The following is a 21,659-nucleotide window of genomic DNA, read 5'->3' as shown; positions in this document are numbered from 1 at the left end:
ACCCAGTTAACATCTTTCTTTCCCCGTCTATCTATGTTATGCACGTCGTCTAAATTTCTAGGAGCTCCAGGAATATATTGCGTACAACCATACTGACGGAGCACGCGATCAACTGGATGCCACTCAATAATAGCATAACATATAAGAGGTATAACCGATATCCATACCTTTAATGACCCACTAAGGTGGGGTGGGATGCAAGCTTTCACTTCATCGCTCGCATAAGGTATCCACTGAAACTGAAATATAAATATACAATTCAAATAAATAAAATATTCTAATTATATCTAACATTTTAAATTAAAATATTAATAATTAAACAAATTTAAAAACATACTCAGACCCAGCTTTCGTATCAATAAGTAAACGAATTTCCTCTAACCAGTAGGTATACTTTTATGGTCCTTTCTTTTCATCGACCACCTATGAAATATAATATAAACTAAATATCACCCTATTTAATTGAAAATATTTAAATCAAAATTTAGTTCGAAAATTACCTCAACAATAAGGGGAATACGTATGGTTCTTCACGATCGGGCATAAGAAAGGCATGCGGAACCACGCCCATGATTGTAGAAGCAGAAGACATCCACCGATAGCAGTTTCTTATAATTCGTCGCCCGACATTTCTCTAAAGAGAAATGCCAAAACTGCAGCACCCCAACTATATCTTCCAGCTTCATCAAATCGATCAGATACCGCAACCACATACAATGCACCTGGTTGCGAGATTTGTCGGGCATCATATTCCTCCAATTATTCGTAGAATATATGCCCGAGCACATGCCTTTGCTTGATCCTCTGAAGCATTTTCATTTAAAACCTCAAAATTAGCTTTCAACCAAGATAAAGCTATTCTACCTCCATTAAACTCTGGCGGAGCAGCTCCAAGATAATCAATGCACATTGATTGCCAATCACCATCCGCCATACCACACATCATATTTCCGTCGACGGGAAGCCCCAGATGCATAGAGACATCCTCTAATGTAATTGTTGCCTCTCCACATGGAAGGTGAAAAGTGTGTGTCTCGGGCCTCCACCTCTCAATCAGTGCAGAAATTAGGACAGGTTCGAGTTTGCAACCGCCTATAATTGTTGCAATATACCCGAACCCAGCAGAAGCCAAATATGGCAAAATACGTTCCGGTGTCGGTATACGTGGATTTTTAATAAAAGTTTCTAAAATACGATCAGCATCCTAAATATATATATTATAAAAAATAAAAATTAATATAAATTCATAATAACTTTAAAATAAAAATAAATTTAAATATTAACATTAATTATAAAAAATATTACCATATCGCTAAAATGTCTGGAGATATGATCATATCCAATCGCAACAGCATTTCGTTTTCCATTATAACTGTAGACAAAACAATATAATTAGCAAAAAAAATTAATAATTCTAAATAAATAATAATTATAAAATATTATTTTAATAAAAAATAATATTTACATAAATATATTAATATAAAAAATAATAACTATTTAAAAAAATACTAACATAAAAATAAATTTCTTACCACTAATAACAAATTTAAAACTCAAATAGTTGGAGAATTTGAGTTATATAAGAGAGGAGAAGATGATTTTGGTGTGAAGAATGAGTGAGGGTTGAGGGGGTTATATAGGGGAGGAGGAGGGGTAGTTAGGAAAAACGGATGGGGGCATTTATGACATTTAATGGAAGGCGCGTCCCCGGGGATGCGCTTTCCACACGTGTCTGCTGATATGGCAAAGGCGTGTCCCCGGGGACGCGCTTTTGTCAACTCAGCAGAAAGGATGCTAGTTTTGGAAATATTAGTCAAACGGTGTTAGAAAGGTAAAATTAAAAACAAACGGTGTCAGTTATGTAATTTAGCCTGGAAGATGGGGAGTCACGAGCATGTAGAAAGACTAGGCGTGTGCATCTCAGAACGGTCAAGATCGCCTGGCAACAGTTGTCATGTGATTAGGGTTAAAACCCCAACATGAAACTCGATCTAGGTCGTTGAATTTGACCAGATCCATTGGTTGACAACTAATGTGACTGTAGGAAAAGGGTGGGAAACCATAACTACTCCCAATATAGACTATTGACCTTCAGGTAGATCTAACGGTTGGTATCTGACGGCGCTAGTTCTAGGTTTGCTTTGTTCTTCACACGGGCCTCCATCTTTTGTGCTTTGGCTGTTGGGCGTTTTTGTTTTTGTAAATTGAATTTTGGTGTTGAAATTTAGATATGTTTGGAACTTGTAACTTGTAACTTCGGCTGCTGGCCACATTGGATCATTATAATAAAAAGGTGAAGAAGTCGCAGAGGTTGACGTACTTTTTTTTTTTAAAAAAAATATCGTTTTATCTTTTTATCTTAATATGACATTCCAATTCAGAAAATAAATTTAATATAATCAATATTTTTTTCTTTGACCATTACGGTACTGACGTGATAGTTCATGATGCTGGCATAATACTTCAAGATGCTCATGTGACAGTCCATCTGTCATGTTTGAGTTATCAATTTAGTTCATCTACCATATTATACACCACATTATCAACCACCATATACCGTTACATTAGCACTATGAACTTCAACGACGAAAAACATTGATCAAAGGGTCACATTAAGTTTATTTTCTAAATTAAAAGATCAATATGAGAAAAAATATTACGAGGATCACATTAGTTTCTTTTTTAAATACAAGGACCTCAAATGATTTTTTTGGCAATAAAAAAGTGTATTAAATAATATTTTAGGTGGCGTAAATCGAAAGAAACATTAATAAGCAAAATAAACTGAACTTGAATGAAATATGAATTAACATCAAAATCAATAATAAGTAAAATAGTATCTTAAGGGAAATTCCATTCAAAGAAGTCGGTCAGTGTAGACTTTATTATATTTTTTGTGCATTTTTCATTAATAACATATTTCATAAAAATTTCCTTTCTAGCGTTATTCATACCATAGATTAAGTTTTACAAGAGTTCGTCAAACAAAACGAGTTTGTGAAAGAGACCAAAATATAATGTAATATCGTTGCCTCATAAAATCTAATTACAAATCATTTGTTTTTATTGTTGTATTCAGTGCGAATCCTCCAGGTTTTTTGAGTTCAAATCATAATCAAGTCAACATATTCTAAATAACATTTAATGAATGGGGAAATCAATTTTCATTTTATAGTCATTTACAATGCTAGTCCTTACAACAGACATTATTGTATAATTCACATTGGTTAAACTTCATTTACCCAATATGAAAGCAGTGCATGAGGACAAAAGATTAATACAAGAAACAACGTGAAGACCGAAAAGCTCCATTACCTTCAATGATGTCGCGGCGGAATTCCGATTCAGCGAACAATGAGCCGATAACTGAATTCCTCCGAGCACACCCTTTGAATTGCTAGTAATGGAAGTTTGCATATCAAACCAACTACCCTGCTCAGTAGGCTACATCATTGTCAGCCTCAAACATTATTATCGATGTTATATGCCATTTTTAGTCACTTATCATCTAGGTGAAATGTCCTAAATTTAATCAATTTCCTCTACAATAGACATAGAGGGACTTAAACGAGTTAGATCTATATTCTTGAAGCATTGTCTATATATGGCAAGCCTCCTTTCTAGTAAAGTTAAACGCATACTTAAACTCGGGATAAGGCCATACTGATGCAGGCTCTCACCCAGTATTAGTTTGATTGAGTAAATGAATGCTAGAAAAAAGGCTTTCATACTGATCTGAATCATAACAGCTATAATTCAAGGGGCACAGAAGTTTCAGTTGAGAAACTATTTCATATATAACACATACTTAGCATGAGATAATTTCATATACAGAGACAGCATCATCCCCGCAACTCTAGCTTCTCTACCATTTCAACGAACTTAAATTCTCAATGTTCTTCTGTTTCCTCCAAAAGTTGAAAATGGCCAATCATAAACAGCAGAGGGAAACATGCTCCGATGGTTAATCGATTATGCTGAAAGATCTCAGAAGTCAAACAAGAAATTCTGAACCATACATTAAAAGCCATTAACCAGATAACCAAGAGGTGCAGAAGGAATACAGTATGTATTGTTTAAGAGAAGCAAATATCATTGAAATTAGTAAATATGAACAGGCAAACTAGATTTCACTTGATACAGGTAAAAATTCCTCAGTTATGAGCATGATATAACCCAAACTCCTATACCTGCAGAAATGCTTACGCAATCACAATGTTAAGCATACAACATAATAAGTGGATTATTTACTAAATAAAACCTGAGAAATTTGGTCCGCATCCGATCAAGCCAGACTTCTGGTTTAAGTTAAGAGTGTTAGACCCTCATACACAAGAGAGGGTCTCAAAATATTGATAGACTTGAATCCGATATAATTCAATGGACACCGATTGAGAATCTCAGGACACTGCTTCAGCTCATAAACATTTAGCAAAATTCCATCCTTCAGGTCAAAACAAATTGCTTTATAATCCACAAGAATCACAACTTTAGACTCTTCACCTTCAGATCGGATGACAGATAAAACATGGAATCCATAATAGATATCCACAACAGGCAACCTCAAGTCAGGGAAAGATTTCATTGTATCATCCATGTTCAGACAGTATTTAAGGAACCAATGGGAATAATCAGCCCCCATCTCAAAGATATTAAATTTAAAACAAAGTGGCATGTATGCAACTCCAAGATGCAAATGGCCCCGAGACTCTCCGAAATATCGGCTATCCTCATCCTCGGAGGATTCGGGAGCTTGAAATATAGGAGCCAGCATTGGCATTTTCTTTAACACTTTATTCTCCAAATCAAACCGCAAAGATTTCCGATCATTACTATTCCAATGAAAGATCCCATTAAAGAAAAATCCATGGTCAAACCTTATGTACTCGTTGGCTCGAAAGCTAATCCAAGAAGAATCTCATTCATTAGACTTGGATGAATAGATGTACAGACCAAACCTTTTATTTGGAGAAAGCAATTTCCTGACGCAAATGATCTTATAATAAGGTGATTTAGCAGGATCAAATGCTAAATTAACGGCACGTAAAGAACCTGATTGCGAAACAGGCAAAGAAATCATTTTGAACTTACGGGTAGTGGGGTTACAGATGAAATACCTCAACCCTTCATTTATATTGTAATAGAAATGACCCAAGAGCAAGCCATTGCAAGATTGGAGGATCTTGAAGTGTGGGTCGGCAATGAAATCCAATAGGGGAACCCTGGTTTCAGGGTTTAAGGGAAGGGCGGGTAATTCAAAGGGAGGCCTGTCATAGTTCCCGATGCCTAGGAAGAGAGCTGTTGGGGTCAGAAAGCCTCGATTCTGGTGGTGAAGGGAGTGGTAATGAGAGAATTGGAGGCTGAAGATGAGGGAACGCCATTGTTTTGAGACGAGTTTGAGTCTGAGGAGATGTTTTGAAGGGATTCTTATGAGGATTTCGATGAGGAAGTCCTGGTTGTGGGCTATGGTTTCTGCCGAATAGGAAGAAATTGAGGACCAGGGTTTGGATTTCTTCATGCTCACAAGCCCTAATTCTTCGATATTTGGGGATTTGGGAATTAAGCAGAGTCTGTTACTGTTAACACCTTCATCGCTCTATTCAATTGGAGCTTCGATCTTATCAATTTAGTCGGTTTTATTAGAATTATTATTTAGGGTAAACTACGTGTTTAGCATCCAAACTATTGCTTTTGTTCTGTTTAGATACCTTAACTTTATTTTCTTTTATAATATACATAATATTTAGTTTAAGTTTCATTTTAATACTTCGTGGTTAAAAACTTAACGATGATGTTGATGTTTCACCATAAGATAATATTACGTTATCATTAAAAAATTAAAAAATATCACATCAACAATTCTATTAATTTTTTAACAGTAAATACCATAAATATAGATATTAAAAATCATGTCATGACCTCAATCCAAAATAATATTATATTTAATTACTAAAATTACCTGATGATGAATTCATTTATGAAAAAAAATTAAAATTTAGAACTAATAGTAGATAATGTAAATTGTACGATTGACGTTATTATTATTATTTTAATTATTTTAGAGTGATTATAAGTAGTAATATTTATTTTAAAGACTATTAATCATTTGATAATTAAAGTTTAAATACTTACTAATTGCTTATGCTCAAATTTAATACCTCAATAAAAACAATCGTCCCTTAATTGCTGAAGTAGTTTCGTTCTTACAATTAATATTATTTTTAAATGATAATCATCTTCTAATATAAAACAGATATTATTTACAAACGTTGTCCAAAAGAAATACGTTAGTTACCAAGTGTATTAAGCAAATGGTAAAACCCTGATACTTCCCCATAATCTCATGCCTCTATCCGCTTCAACCCTCGCTCTTTTCAAAAAGGTCGCGCTCGAAATATCGATTCCAGGCGAGCCACTCTCTCCCCCTCTAGCAGTCAACGATGTCTAGTTTTTTCATCAGTTTCAAGGCGCTGTTAGCTTCCCCGGCGTCGGCGTCGTTAGCTGCAGCAGCCCAGTTTTCTTCTTCAGCTTCGATTGCCACTTCTGCCAAATCAGTTACTTCAAAAACGGCTAAGAAAACTCCGAAAAAGTCGACCACTTCAAAACCCAAGGCTGAAAAGCCAGCTACTCCCCGAACCACGACCCGACCATCCGGGATTTTTAAAATTGTCCCCATTTCCCCTGCTTTGGGTCGATTCCTTGGAGCCCAACAGGCTTCCCGTACCGACGCTGTTAAGCAGATCTGGAACTATATCAAGTCCCACAACCTCCAGGTCCTCTCTGTCTCTCTAGTGTTTCTTTTGCTTCCTTTATAAAGTTGATCTTTTTTCCTGGGTTTTCTTTGCTTTCTTTTCCTGCCCTATTTCCTTGTTTATTATTTTTATTGGAATTGCTTTATTTTAGTATCTCAGGAATGATGAAAAATGTAAAGGAATGTGGGCATGAGTAAATGTCTGGGGAAACGCTTTCAACTTCGGTGTTTTATAAGTTTGATTTATTATTGATTCTTCTCCCATGTTGTTTGCTTGCTGGGTTTCTGAGGTTTATGTATCATTTTCATTTTTTTTCTTTTCTCTCCCCCCTCTCTCTGTCGTTTCTAATGATGGGTTTTGCCCGTGTTTGGTTTTTATTGTTGAAGAGAAGTTAAGCTGTCAGCTGTAGTTGGATTAGTTTTGTGAATGTTCAATTGTTAATGTAGGTTTCATTTAGGTAGATTGAATTCTTAATGTTCATGAATCTAACTTTAGTTCTTTTGAAGGGTATTGAAATTTATGCTTGGATTGTTAGGGTGAAAAGATTTTTCCCCCTGTTGTGTTTTTGAAGTTACAATTATAGGAGAAAACTTGTTATAATTCAGTGAAATGATGTGAGTAGAAGGCATGTCATTTTCTTCATGTAAGAAAGTGGGGTATAGGTGAACCGAAAGAATAGAGTGTTCCAAAAGTGATTTAAAAGCTTTGGGCTCTGTGCTTTAATTAAGTCATAGGCTATCCAACAATAGCCATTCTTATTGCATCTCCTGATTTTCCACGCGCTAAGTTCTTGCTTGTATTTTGTAGAGAAAAAATTGAGACTCGAGCACTGTAATGGATCTTTCCTGTTTCTTGTGACAAATGTTGTATTCATTTATACAACATTTACCCTTTTCACAGTTTCAATTAATATGCTGACTGAGCATTTGAGTTTTCTAAATGCAGGTTGTATTTGGTGTTTGATATCTCTCTCTTTTAAGATTTCTATCTCCGAGGCAATATTTTCACCCTCTGCTTCCTTTATCTTCTTTAATGCTTACTTAAGAGTTTCTATTGATGAATTCTCTCGGGCAATGTTCATTCTATGCACACGGTTTAGAAATTTGACCTTTTAAGGGAATTTAATCGGTGCCTTACTATGGAGTAGCTATTGTTGGTAGAAAAGTGATCATGAGTGAACAATTACAAAAGTGTGGGATCATAGTTGAGATTCTCTCTATGGTGCTTATGGATCGTCATTACCTCATCCCTTTCATATTTTGTCTATTGAAGTTGAGTAACAGAAATTTATGTGGCTTATATTTGTGTTTACCCAAGGCAGAAACGGTAATTCTGTTAACAGAAATTTATGTGGACTCTTTCATTATGGCAGTATATGCTGCATGTTGTGATGTCAAAGTTGCTGATTTTACTACGTTGTGTTTAGTAGATTTTGCTTAGGTATCATATTTTGAGTGACTGACATTTTTGTATGCGGATACCGTCTAGTAACATGCACTGAAATATATGGAAACTTTTTCCTGCAGAATCATGATAACAAGAGGGAAATCTTTTGTGATGAGAAGCTTAAGACCATTTTCGATGGAAAAGAAAAGGTCGGCTTCCTGGAGATTGGGAAAATGCTATCACGCCACTTTGTGAAGTCTAGCTGACCTCTTTTTTCATATTTTGCCATTGGTTGCCAAACTCTTTTAATGTATGTTCATGTTTTGAGAGCTGAGCTGTCTGGGGGTAGCCTTGCAACTAAGAAAAAGGTCCAAGCTGGACCTCTGTAAAAATTCAGTAGGGACCAGGGAGTGAAAGTGGAGACATTTTAATTTGGTTTCCTGATTTTAACTGTACTGTTTATGGTAACTGGATCTTTGAACAATTACTGGTTTAATCATTGTATCATGAGGAAGCCATTGTTGATATTGAATTTCAGTGATCGGCCTTGTTTATGGCAAGTGGTATCAGTTGTTGTCTGACTGCCTTCAGCCGAGCTCCCTGAAGATACCAGAATATGAAAACTCATTAAAGAACAAAAACTATTGCTTTAATTCATATGAATGTCTCAGTTTATTAGGAATAATAACCCATACTGCAATTTTTGCTTTCATTGATCCCCACCTTGTCCAAAGTTTGTGTATAAGTAAATGTTTAATGTGTATGGTTTTATGTGAATAAACTTGAAGGAACCAAATCTATAAGACCATATATTTCGTACTTTCAAGTTTTAATTTTGGTTCATGATAAAGTTTTCTTGTGTTTTTCCATAATTCTTATATTCTTTCAAGTTTTGTAGAAAAAAAATGGTGAGTTGGCCCTTAAAATATGGTTGGAGGGCTGATTATAAAATATCCCTCTGTTTCATCTTTAGACTAACATGCTTTCTTCAAAAGGATTTTGAAGGTTATTTTCATGTGTCCGGATGTGTCAGACAAGAAAAACAAAGTGTTAGACTAAGACAATATGATTACTTTGAGAATATAAAATATTTTGACATTTATAATCAAGTAGAATCCATTGGTCTCAGTGGTAAAAACAACTTTTATGTTTTGTTATTTTTTACGTTGGCTGTTCTAAGAAATATTAAGCTGTTCTTTATGAGGCATTAACTAAAACATGGCAGTGGCACCATATCCACCAAGAATTCTGGATTGTTAAAAGGTCCCCCCCCCCCCAATACCAGACGGAAAAATTAATTGGCCCAATAGGTAAAAACAGATTTTTGATTTTCAATCTACAACATTCGTAAACTTGAAATTAGTCACTTCAATATGACAAGTTTCATTGAAAATATTTTTTTAATAGTCTTAAGTATGTGAGTCCCATGTAAACTAATATTTAATTATTTTCACAAAAACTCATCACCTCGAAGTGACGAGTTCCGTTAGAAATTAATTTACTAAATAATTTGAAAAGGTAGTCGTTGCACAATGGGCAACTGCAACGGTCACTATCAAACTCGTTTGGTATGATTTTTTTTTAAAAACTAGTCTTTTATGGTCGTTGGGTTTGGGGTTATAAATAGAAGTTTAGGTTTTTTTATTGTGTTTTGTTAAGAAAAATATTCAAAATTTTCGAAAAATGTCAATCTGTGATGAAATGTTACTCCTTGATAATGTCCACATTTCTTCGCTCAAGCTTGGTCTGATTGAAGGACGGAGCATTCATCGAAGAGGAATCAGTCTTAGAGATCCGCGTGAGCATATTATTATATATTTGCAACAATCTGGGTTGTATCCAGCGATGTTTTTGTGTGATTTTAAGGTGAACCCGACATTGATTATGACTCTCATTGAATGTTGGAGGCCGGAGACGTATACTTTTCATTTTTCGAGTGGTGAAGCGACAATTACGTTGGAAGATATTGCTTACCAACTTGGTGTTTCGATTAATGGCGCGACAATAGTGAGACACAACAATTTCGACCGATTCAGAATTGTTCATGAAGTTTTGGGAAATGTGCCACCATCAGAGGTTTTAGACGGGTATTGGATACGAATTACTTGGTTGGAGTTCAGATTTAATGTGACAAATGACTCTACCGAGAAAGAGGTGATTTTTACAGCTTGAGCGTATCTGCTCCAATTGATTGGAGGGGTATTGTTACCGAATAAATATGGTACTTTTGTGTGCATTCAGTATCTTCATATATCGAAGAATTTTATTGAGTGTCGAAACACTAGTTGGGGTTCGACGTTTTTGGCTTCTTTATATCGAAAACATTGCAAGGCTACAATTATCGAATGGGGTCAAAAAAGCAAATGTAGTGAGTTGTCTAGTCCTACTACAATCTTGGGTGTGGTAACGGTTCTCGTTTATGCCAATTACAGTTGTCCCGGTTGAGTTTCCTGCAAAGTAATTTTTTACCATTATTTTTTAGTAATTTTTTTTGTTTTCTTAATTTTTATATTATTTAGATGGCGACATAAAATTACTGAGATGAAGTTGTCGGGTGTAACTAAAAAAACAAACGAATGATAATTGATATCGTCGGTTGACACGTAGTAAATACTATATTTTAAAATTACTAAATTTAGTTAAATTTTGTAACACCCTAAACTCGAATGGGCCTAAAGTGCTATATTGGACTGCCAAGGCAACATCTGATTTTAAAAACATGTTCATTCTCTTTTTAAAACATACTCAATGGTATTATACAACATACAAAATAGTTATTAAAATATTTTATAAACCACAGCTTCGTGACACATAATTTAAAAAACAAATAATACATCTTGAGGTTTACAACTTAAATACATAAGTAATGTTCTATGAATACACATGCCCACTAAAGCTACATTGCAATAATCTAAAGGAGATTATGGAAGTCCTGCTACGACGGTGCTCCACGAACTCAAGCTACTGATCTTCAAATGAAAAACATCCAAAGACTGATCTTACAAAGCCCAACAGTATAATCGTTGATCTAATGTTGTAACACACATTTCCCGTATACGTTTCCGTACACAAGTCATAGGTGTCACATGACTTTTAAAAACATTCACCCATTTGTAAAACCCATAAAATTTTGTTTTGAAATTTAAAACCAAAAAATATTTTAGTACAACAATAAAACAGTCGTTGAAACCTATTACCAAAGTTATCACTTTCAATTCATTATAGAGCAATTTTTCTTAATTTCGATTACATGCCAGTAATTTTTTTCAAAATAACTTGATTGTCCTACTGTTATTGATTAGGGCCAACCTTATATTGATGATAGCTGCTCCTGCTCCCAGTACCCGACTAGTCTTTGTTGTTACCTATGCGTAAAATCAACACACGTTAAGTATATACTTAGTGAGACATAATATTGTAAAGAATCTGCAATTTATACATAAGTATCTCATGACTATTTAATGACGAACTAAATCGCATACTCCATAAGGATCAGATAAATCCTTCTTAGTTAAACCAGATTTTTCTTTCATACAATCATCAAAATTATTCTTAATAGTCCCAACATACCTATCATTATGTATATATTTTTCTCAATTATTCTTTATTTGTCATATGTACGTTAAATGAGAAAGTAATGTACATGTATTGCACCAAAGTGTCAAATGGTCTTTTATCTTTTATAATTATCATGAGCGACACCTTATATATCGTTAATATACCGCTATGTATTTTTATTTGTGGCATCCTTTAATGCTAATTATGCACTGTTATACATTTTCATTTATGGCATCCTTTCATGCCAATTATGTAATGTTCTTCATTTAACTTGTATTACTGGTACATTTTTGCCAAAATGCACCGTTAGGCATTAGTCTTTTATCCTAAAGGCATTTAACCTTTCTTCTAACTTTCATTATTGACACCTTTCTGCCAAATGCACCATTAGACATTTAGTCTTTTATTTTAGAACAGTTTCTACTCTAATAATTATTCATAATATCAATTAACTTTTTCAATTCATTATAAACTCTATAGTTTGCATACATAGTGCCAATACGATAATTTACCAACTTTCTAGTCATGATAATTTTATTAAGATGCACACGTAGTGCCTATACGGTTGTTCATCAATACAAGATGAATTCCGTGAGTTGCACACATAGTGCCTGTACGTTGTTCATCAATATATGATGAATTCCGTGAGTTGCACACATAGTGCCTGTACGGTTGTTCATCAACTTATAATGAATTCCGTGGGTTGTACACATAGTGCCTGTACGGTAGTTCATCAACATATGATGAATTTCATGGGTTGCACACATAGTGCCTGTACGGTTGTTCATCAACATATGATGAATTCCATGGGTTGCACACATAGTGCATGTACGGTTATTCATCAATATATGATGAATTTTGTGGGCTGCACACATAGTGCTTGTACGGTTGTTCATCAACTTATGATGAATTCTGTGGGTTGCACACATAGCTCCTGTACGGTTGTTCATCAACTTATGATGAATTATGTGGGTTGCACACATAGTGCCTATACAATTGTTCATCAACTTATGAAGAATTCCGTGAGTTGCACACATAGTGCCTATAGTACACATAATACTAATATACAATTGCAACATATACTTTTAACAACATACATTTATAACTCTTAATGTACATAATAAATGCACTCACCTGGCTTGCCTCGTTATTATATCCAAAACGCAAATCTGACTACTCAGCTACTTCATCTTTGTCCGTTTTGCTTGAGTCAGGAGTTTGATTACGATCTACATAAGCATCCATTAAAGATATATACCATACTAAATGATAGTATATTCCCTAAAATTTATACTTTAATAATATTCACAAGTACTATTATTTAAATTTCTATAACAATTTCAATTTATCTTATAATTTATGTCTCAATATTATCGGTACCCCTACCATGGTATTAATACTTCTATAATGTGGCACAAATACTCCCTTACAGTATCGATACCATTTCTGTATTTTGTAATCAATGGTATCGATACCTCCTCCATAGTATCGATACCCCTCTCAGTATTGATACCAATTGCATCAGTATCAATTTTGTTCAGCTGATTCTTCTAATTTTAAGCCTATAGTATTGATATTGTTCTATCAGTACCGATACCCTTACCTAGATATTCCATTTTTCAGCTTGAATCTTACCCAAATTTGGTCAAATTTCCTTATGTTTACACCCAACAATACTATTAAACTATTCTCTACTTATCCCTACTAACTTTCCTTCATTTAGCTTTTTAAAACATCTAAACTCTCCCAAGAACATTTCAATATAAGAATCACACCACTTTTTCTAACATGTTTTTAAACCAATCCAATGCTTCTAATCTATCATTTACTTCTTTGACAAGTCAAATATACTAGTAAACATCATTAAAAACTCATAAGTTAACATATCATTCCAAAACCTATTTTCTTAAATCTCCAATATTTCATCCATCTCTTAGTTTTGATCCTATTTAATCCTTCCTTAAGCTTCTATCATATTCGATGTTTCAAAAACCAACAAAAAACGAAAGAAGAAACTAACCAAAAGAAACCTTACCTTTGGATATGGAGGAGAGCTTTTCCATAAGAAAGAAGAAGAAAAAAGAAAACTTTTGTTAACTTACTTTCCCCTTTTCCCTTACTTTAATACCTTACTAAAAAATGAATTTCAAATTCATTTTCCTTTAAAGGACCAAAATGCCCTCTTTTTCATCTATTGTTACAAATTAGTCTAAATCACTATTCCAAATCATTTTGTCATCTTTTATCATTTATTCAAATAAATCCTCAAATTTTAAAACTTTTCACTAAAGTCCCTGACTTGATATTTGGGGTATTACATGAGCAGCATTATGAGTTTTATAAACATAAGCATTCTAAAGACATGACACTATGCAATAGATCCATGCATGATCTTGATCAGGTGCTACCTACTTAAGGTTTAACTATTTTATCACTAAAGTAAGAGTCTCATACTTCTCTTATCCTCTGCTAAGGACCTGCCATGAGTACACCATCTAAAGGTCTCTAACCCTAATGAATGTAACTACTACACATTATCTAAATACGATACTAACACTCCTATGCATTATCTGAATACAATCCTGACCTGATTCTGTTGTGCATTATTTGAATACAACCCTGACTATTATCTGGTCTCACACAACTAATCAGACACTAGTTAACTAAGGGAATCTGGTGTCACATAACATCAGTGAAATTCCTACTAAGTTTATAAATGATCTCTTGGTCCTTACATAGCCATCAGGTAGATCATTAAGGGGGAACCCGATGTCAAATAACCTCAATACAATTCCCGCTCTACTGAAGCATTGGCTTGGTCTCACATAGCCATCAAGACAAGCTTTAAGAATTCTGATTTACTAGACTGATGCAACTATACATGTATAACTAAGGGCCTAAGGGCCAAACACAACACTAACATCGTTAACTCATTCTTCACGAGTGTTCAGGCCTCGTGCCCTAGTTAGCCCCTAAAGTGCCTTACGCACTAACAATGCCCATTAGGTAAACTATAATAGCCTAACCATACACTATTGTAGCTTGACACACTAAAGTGAGGTCGACCCCTCACTAGTTACTATCTCGCTCATTCTTTCATCTATAATATTATGCAAGGGTTTAGGCGTCTGTTACTTCTTTTCATTATTAAGTTGCTCTGTTTTAGTTGCTCATTACTTAAGGACATTTTAGTCATTTTCTATCTTTAGCGAAGTCTCTACGTATTTGGGGGGTTTTACCATAACTATTGCTTTTACTGCTCACTGGCTGGCCCGATACCTGACTTAGGTTCAATTATGGGAAGCAATATTCTATTCGCTTTTACCATGTTCTCCCTCAATTTACCCTCGAATTAGAGGGATAATTGTTTGTTCATCATTCGCTGACATTCTCACATTACATAACTTCACCTTTTTTATAATTTGATGGATTCATCATACCACTTGTGTACATCCTCCGCAACAATCCTTCATGCTTAGATACTCGATACGTGTTCAACTGAAGATACTTAGATGCATTATGCCTACTTTGGTTACTCTGGTCATAACCCTCTCCTACGAGTGTTCTTGGGTCCCTTTGGCCATTTACGTCCCTCATGGACTGCGTTCTACCATTACGAATCATCCTTAGCTCTTATGGGCCTACTTGTTGTATCAATACCTTAAGGTCAAGTATCGATACCCCTATGAGTATCTATACTAAAAGTAGCTTTCATGTTCTGGAAAATAGCCAAGTATAGATCTTGTTACCCTAAGTATTTGTATTGTAGGGGTAGTATCGATACTCTATTTCCACCGATGGTATTACAGTATCGATACTCTATTTCCACCGCTGGTATTATAGTATCGATACTCTATTCTTTCGGTATCGCTATTGTTCTTCCAGTATCGATACTCGAGCCCAGAAATATCTTATTTAGGCTTAGTAAACACCTAAAATTCATCATAAATGACTTGGTTTGGTTCCAAATCATGTGCTAAAGCTTTAGGAAGTTGTTTAGGGCCTTAAAGTGTCATAAAAACACATATTTTACAATAAATTCTTCATCTATGGCTTAAATCAAGTTTAAAACCCTAAATGCTCAAATAATCAAATCCTAAGGTAGGAGAAATGTCAAAATCAAGTTCGGGGGGTGTAGTCTTGTAACGCATAGGAATTGAGAAATGACGTTGATTCCATTGCTTAATGTAATCACAATGTTTCCTCGGTCAATTATGGTTATGCTTCTCATGCGTATCAATTTTATAGAGCGTGTCCATATCAATAATTTGCATAGAAATCAGCTGATGAGACCCAAACTATTGCAACACTCTATATGACGAGTAAATTTCAACACTCTATATGATGAGTGAATTTCAACAATTGTAAAGTGTAGAAGAGGCATTACGGAACACCATAACTCTGACCCTTAAAAAAACCCCGGTGGCAATACCTGATGGATCTCATCTTCATAATACGAGATCCAAGAAAATTGTAAATATTAATCATAAAAGTTATTATAAATAAAGTGAAAAAGTTTATAACACCCCAAATTTATGGGTACTAGTTCAAGTTTGCGTGAGAGGTATGTGGACCTCATGAAAAATGATAATCAAAGTCGTTGGACCGATTTAGGCTTGATTGGGTTGGACTTGGGGCCCAATTAGCTATAAAAAAGGGAATTTTAGTTATGAGACAAAGCTTGGAGGAACAAAAGAGCAATTAGATCATTGATGGAAATTGAAGCTAAAATTTGGAGATTTATATCATTTTTGACATGGGGTGTCCCATTTCCTCTTCATCTTCTTCTTTTCTCTTCTTTCATTCTCCAAGTCTCTATAGCTCCAAGTGTTGGTAGGAACATCTTTCTCTACTCCTTTAGGCTTCTAATATATTTCAAACTCATCCTATAACCCTTTATATGCTAAGAAATCATTTCATCTTTGTGGGATAGAGAAAATGGTGGAAAATCAACCAAATCTTAAAGGAAGTGAGTGTGGTTAAGCAATGAGCTTCATTTCGAGAACCTAGCATCAAGGTAGTGCATTTCTAATCCTTTGTGGTGTTAAGACTTTCTTAAACATGATGGTTTCCTAGGATTTTATTATTTGATCTTTTAGGGTTTCAAACTTGATTTAAGATATAGATGAAGAAATCGTTGTAAAGCATGTGTTTTTATAACACTTTAAGGCCCTAAACAACTTTCTAAAGATTTAGTACATGATTTAGAACCAAATCAAGCCATTTAAGATGAATTTTAGGTGTTTTTGAGCCTAAATAAGAGAGTTTTGGGTTCGAGTATCGATACTGGAAGAAAGGTACCGATACTGAAAGTATAGAGTATCAATACTGTAATACTAGCAGTGGAAATAGAGTACATGTATTGTAATACCAATGGTGGAAATATATTACCGATTTTGTAATATCAGCGTTGGAAATAAAGTATCGTTACTGCCCCTATAGTCCAGATACTTAGGGTAATATTATCGATATTTGACTATTTTTCAGAACATCGAAGCTATTTTTAGTATTGATACTCATAGGGGTATCGACACTTGACCCTAGGGTATCAATACTACTCACCTTAGATGGTTATATTTGACCTATTTAAGGCATATAAGAGTTAAGGATGATCTGTAATGGTAGAACGTAGTCCGTGAGGGACATAAATGGCCAAAGGGGACCGAGAACACTAGTAGGAGGGGGTTACAACCAGAGTAACCAAAGTAGGCATGGATCTAAGTATATTCAATTGAATATGTAGAGATTATCTAAGCATAAAGGATCGTTGCGGAGGATGTCCCGACAAGTGGTATAACAAATCCATCAGATTATGAAAGGGCGAAGTTATGTACAGTGAGAATGTCAGCGAATGATGAACGTATAGTTATCCCTCCAATTCGAGGGTGAATTGAAAGAGAATGTGGTAAGAGTGAATAGAGTTTCAATACCCAGAATAGAACCCGAGTCAAGTATCATGCCAACTAGTATCACAACTAGTGAGCAGTAAATGCAATAATAATCGTAAAACCTCGAAACACGTAGAGACTTTGCTAGAGACAAAAAATGAATAAAACACCCTTAAGTATCGAGTAACTAGAACGAAGTAGTTTAGTAGATAACATAAGTTATAGACTCCTAAACCCTTGCATAACGTTCTAGACGAGAGAATGAGCAAGATAAAAACTAGTGAGGGGTTGACCTCACTTTAGTGTATCAATCTACACTAGTGTGTAGTTAGGCTACTTTAGTTGCAACAATGGGGATTTTTAGTGCGCGAGACACTTTAGGGGCTAACTAGGGCGCGAGACGCAAACACTCGCGAGGAGTGGGTTAGCAATGTTAGTGTTGTGTGTGGCCCTTAGGCCCTTAGTTATTCATGTATAGTTGCATCAGTCCAGTACACCAGAATAATTAAAGCTTGGCTTGATGACTATGTGAGACCGAGTCAAAGCTTCAACTATCAAATAATTTAATAATATGATTTATTACTAATAAAAAATAATATGATATACTAGATCATTTAAATATAATCAAAAAGGTCAAAAATAAACGTTACAAATGAAAAAAAAAGTTTATTGAGATAAATGATTTTTGTAATAGGTTAATAGATTAAATACTAATGCTTATATAAAAAAATAAAAATATTTATATTATTATTTATACAATATATAGATAACAACTGAGTTAGTGTGACATTACTCAATCATCGCATACTAATTTAATTATAAATCAGTAAAATATCTAAAAATTTATTTAATGTATATTTTTTTATTAATATGGGGTAAGTACAATGCAAAATGTATTTAAAGATAATTCTTAACCATTTAATATTGAACACTCATACCACTGGTATTTCTAGTGCTAGAACTCAATCATCGAGGTCGTTTGATTCATGTTTTTTAATATATTTTTTATTTAGTTAGGCTGAAAACTTTATTAAATAACATTTATCAATATAATTTATTTTGTATTTTTAAGTAAAATTTTTCAGTTATGTATGCATTTATCAAATATAAGTTTAAGACTATACATTAAATAAAAATATATATGCATTTTATTTAAAAAAAAGTATATATGGATAGAAAAGACAACCACATTGAAATAGATACCAAGTGGGGGAAATTAAAATAAAATAACAAACAACAAATTTTGTCTCTTTCAGTCACCCATGTGGGATTTCCCCAACTACCATGTTCACTTGTCCAACAAGAAATTCAATAAAATCATATACTATTATCCAAACTGAACAAGGTGTGGTCAAATAAACTAATAATCATAAAAAGTGGATAAAATGAATTTTTCAATATTAAAATGAAAACCAGAAGGTCATTTGTTTAGTTTATTGTAATACTTCCATATCACTTTCACCGAAATAATAATATATTTTAGTTATAATTATTTTCCATATATGTAATAGTGGATTTATAATTTTTTAGAATATTTATATATATTAATAATATAAAATCTTTGTATGTGAATGAATACATAAAATTCAAGAGGAATACACTCAACAAAATGAATAATAATAAAATAATATTAAAATTTTAAAAGAGAAATTTAAATTTTGGAGCGGACCCTTTATTCTTAACATGAATATGTGAGTAAATATATGTTATACGCATATGGCTTAATGTAAAAAATAAGTATCTAAACTATACTCAAAGTTAATTTTTGGTGTATAAAATTTTTTCGTTAAAAATAGATGCTTAACATTTCCCCGTTATATTTTTAGGTATCTACAATTAAAAATCATTAAGTGACACATGTCACATTTATATTTTTTTTAAAAATATTTTTAAATAATATTTTATTTAAAAAAATCAAAAAATATAAATGTGACATATGTCACTTAACAGATTTTTAATGATAAGCACCTAAAAGAATGATGAATAAAACGTTATATACCTATTTTTAACTTAAAATTTTTTAGGCGCCAAAATTTAATTTTAAATATAATTCAGACACTTATTTTTGCATTAAGCTTATATATATATATATATATATATATATATATATATATATATATATATGTGTAAAGCCCGTTTATAGTAATTTATATCGTATGAAACTACATATACAAGTAGTTATATATTTTTAAAAATTGGGAAAATATTATATGATTGAATCTAAACGAGTTTGAGTTACCTATTTGTAGGTATGGGTGGGCATAATTTGAGGTCATATTCCAGTTGAACAAAGCTTGGATAAGTAAATCCAAACTGATTCTCTACATAAACTTAATTTAAATTTATAATTTGATTGATATTATAATCAATATTATTATTGATGTAATTATTAAATTTTGATTTTTTTAAAGATACTATTTTTACCAACAATTGACATGGTTGTTGACATTTCAACTTGGATATGAAGAATAAACGATAAGCTTTTAATGAGTATCCTATAAACTATAATTACTCCCATTTTACAAAGGATAAGAAATGTAAACAAGAAACTTCACAAGGTGTTTACAAAGATTTAACCTCACAAAAAAAAAAACCAAAATATATTCAATTAAGCTTTATACACTTTTGTACAAGAGAAAAATGAAGGAAATAAGAATGAAAACTCTTTTCAATTGATCTCTATGCTTGGATAGGTGTAGTAACCTTATTCAAGTGTCCTTAGAGTGTTTTTATTGTGTGAAATGAGTTGCTAGCCATTTATGGCCGTTAGGGATGAGTTATAGTCGTTGGGAAGCTTTAAAAACATGCAATAAAGGTTACCTGCACATGGAATTTCGAAATTTTGTGAAAGTATCGAAATTTTTAAACACACTGTTCTTGAAAGTTTCAAAACTTTGATGAAAGTTTCGAAACTCTTACTTTAAAATATGACTGTTGAAGAAAATCAGACCGTTAAAACAATTTATGGGTGCAAAGTTTCGAAACTTTTGTAAAGTTTCAAAACTCTTACAAAGTTTCCAAACTATGAACAGTACCGTGTATAAACAGTGTCAAATAGTGACTGAATAGTGTTTTTCATATATAAAAATCCTTAAACACATTTTAAACACTTTAAACATATTTTAATTAACTCAAAAATATTTCACATATATAAAGAAATTAAGAATACATAATTTTTCAAGTTATTTTGGACTTTGAATTATTTATGAAAGATTTGATTAAGTCCAAAATCAATTTTACAAATATTTGTTATATCAAAATATAAGTTCAACAATTGAAGAAAGTTTTTTATCTCTAATATTGAATAGGTGTACTAACCTTCTTCAAGTGCCCTTAGAGTGTTTTTATTGTGTGGAATGAGTTGCTAGCCGTTTATGACCGTTGGGGATGAGTTATAGCCGTTGGGAAGCTTTAAAAGCATGCAATAAAGGCCACCTGCACATACAGTTTCGAAACTTTGAAGAAAATTTCGAAAATTGTGAGGAAGTTTCGAAACTTTGTGAAAGTATCGAAACTTTTAAACACATTGTTCTTGAAAGTTTCGAAACTCATACTAAAAAATATAACCGTTGAAGAAAATCAGGCCGTTAAAACAGTTTCTAGGTGCAAATTTTTGAAACTTTTGTAGAGTTTCGAAACTCTTAATAAAAAATTTTAAAACTCTTACAAAATTTCCAAACTATGAATAGTACTCGTGTATGAACAGTGTCATGAACACTTCCACATAGTAACTGAATAGTATTTTTCATAGTTAAAAAGCTTTAAACACATTTTAAACGTTTTAAACATATTTTAATTAACTCATAAATATATCACATATATATAAACCAATTAAGAACACATAATTTTAAAGTTATTTTGGAATTTGAATTGTTTTTGAAAATTTTGATTAACTCCATAATCAAGTTTACAAATATTTGTTATATCAAAATATAAGTTCAACAATATCCTCCTTTTTTATATAACAAAACTTCTTTGAAAAATTGTTTTTGACAAAAGCTACCCTTTAGAAAAATATATTTTGAAAAAGAGAATTTAATAAAAATATATTTAAGCTCCCCCTTTTACTTTGAGA

General features: G+C 33.1%; 1 protein-coding gene and 1 pseudogene across 1 annotated transcript; one reads left to right on the top strand and one right to left on the bottom strand.

Moving 5' to 3' along the window:
* Window positions 1-3,778: 3,778 nt before the first annotated feature.
* On the bottom strand, window positions 3,779-5,588 carry LOC120133625 (annotated as a pseudogene).
* Window positions 5,589-6,340: 752 nt separating this feature from the next.
* On the top strand, window positions 6,341-8,664 carry LOC120133607 (protein TRI1-like). The gene is made up of 2 exons (XM_039150162.1): window positions 6,341-6,773; window positions 8,279-8,664. The coding sequence occupies exons 1-2, from the start codon at window positions 6,441-6,443 to the stop codon at window positions 8,402-8,404; spliced, it is 459 nt and encodes a 152-aa protein (XP_039006093.1). The 5' UTR covers window positions 6,341-6,440; the 3' UTR covers window positions 8,405-8,664.
* The last annotated feature ends 12,995 nt before the right edge of the window (window positions 8,665-21,659 follow it).

This window comes from Hibiscus syriacus, unplaced genomic scaffold, assembly GCF_006381635.1.
Source record: "Hibiscus syriacus cultivar Baekdansim isolate YM2019G1 unplaced genomic scaffold, ASM638163v2 tig00110584_pilon, whole genome shotgun sequence".
Lineage (NCBI taxonomy): Eukaryota > Viridiplantae > Streptophyta > Magnoliopsida > Malvales > Malvaceae > Hibiscus > Hibiscus syriacus.
The sequence above is the reverse complement of the archived record's forward strand: the minus strand, read 5'-3'. Positions and strand labels throughout refer to the sequence as shown.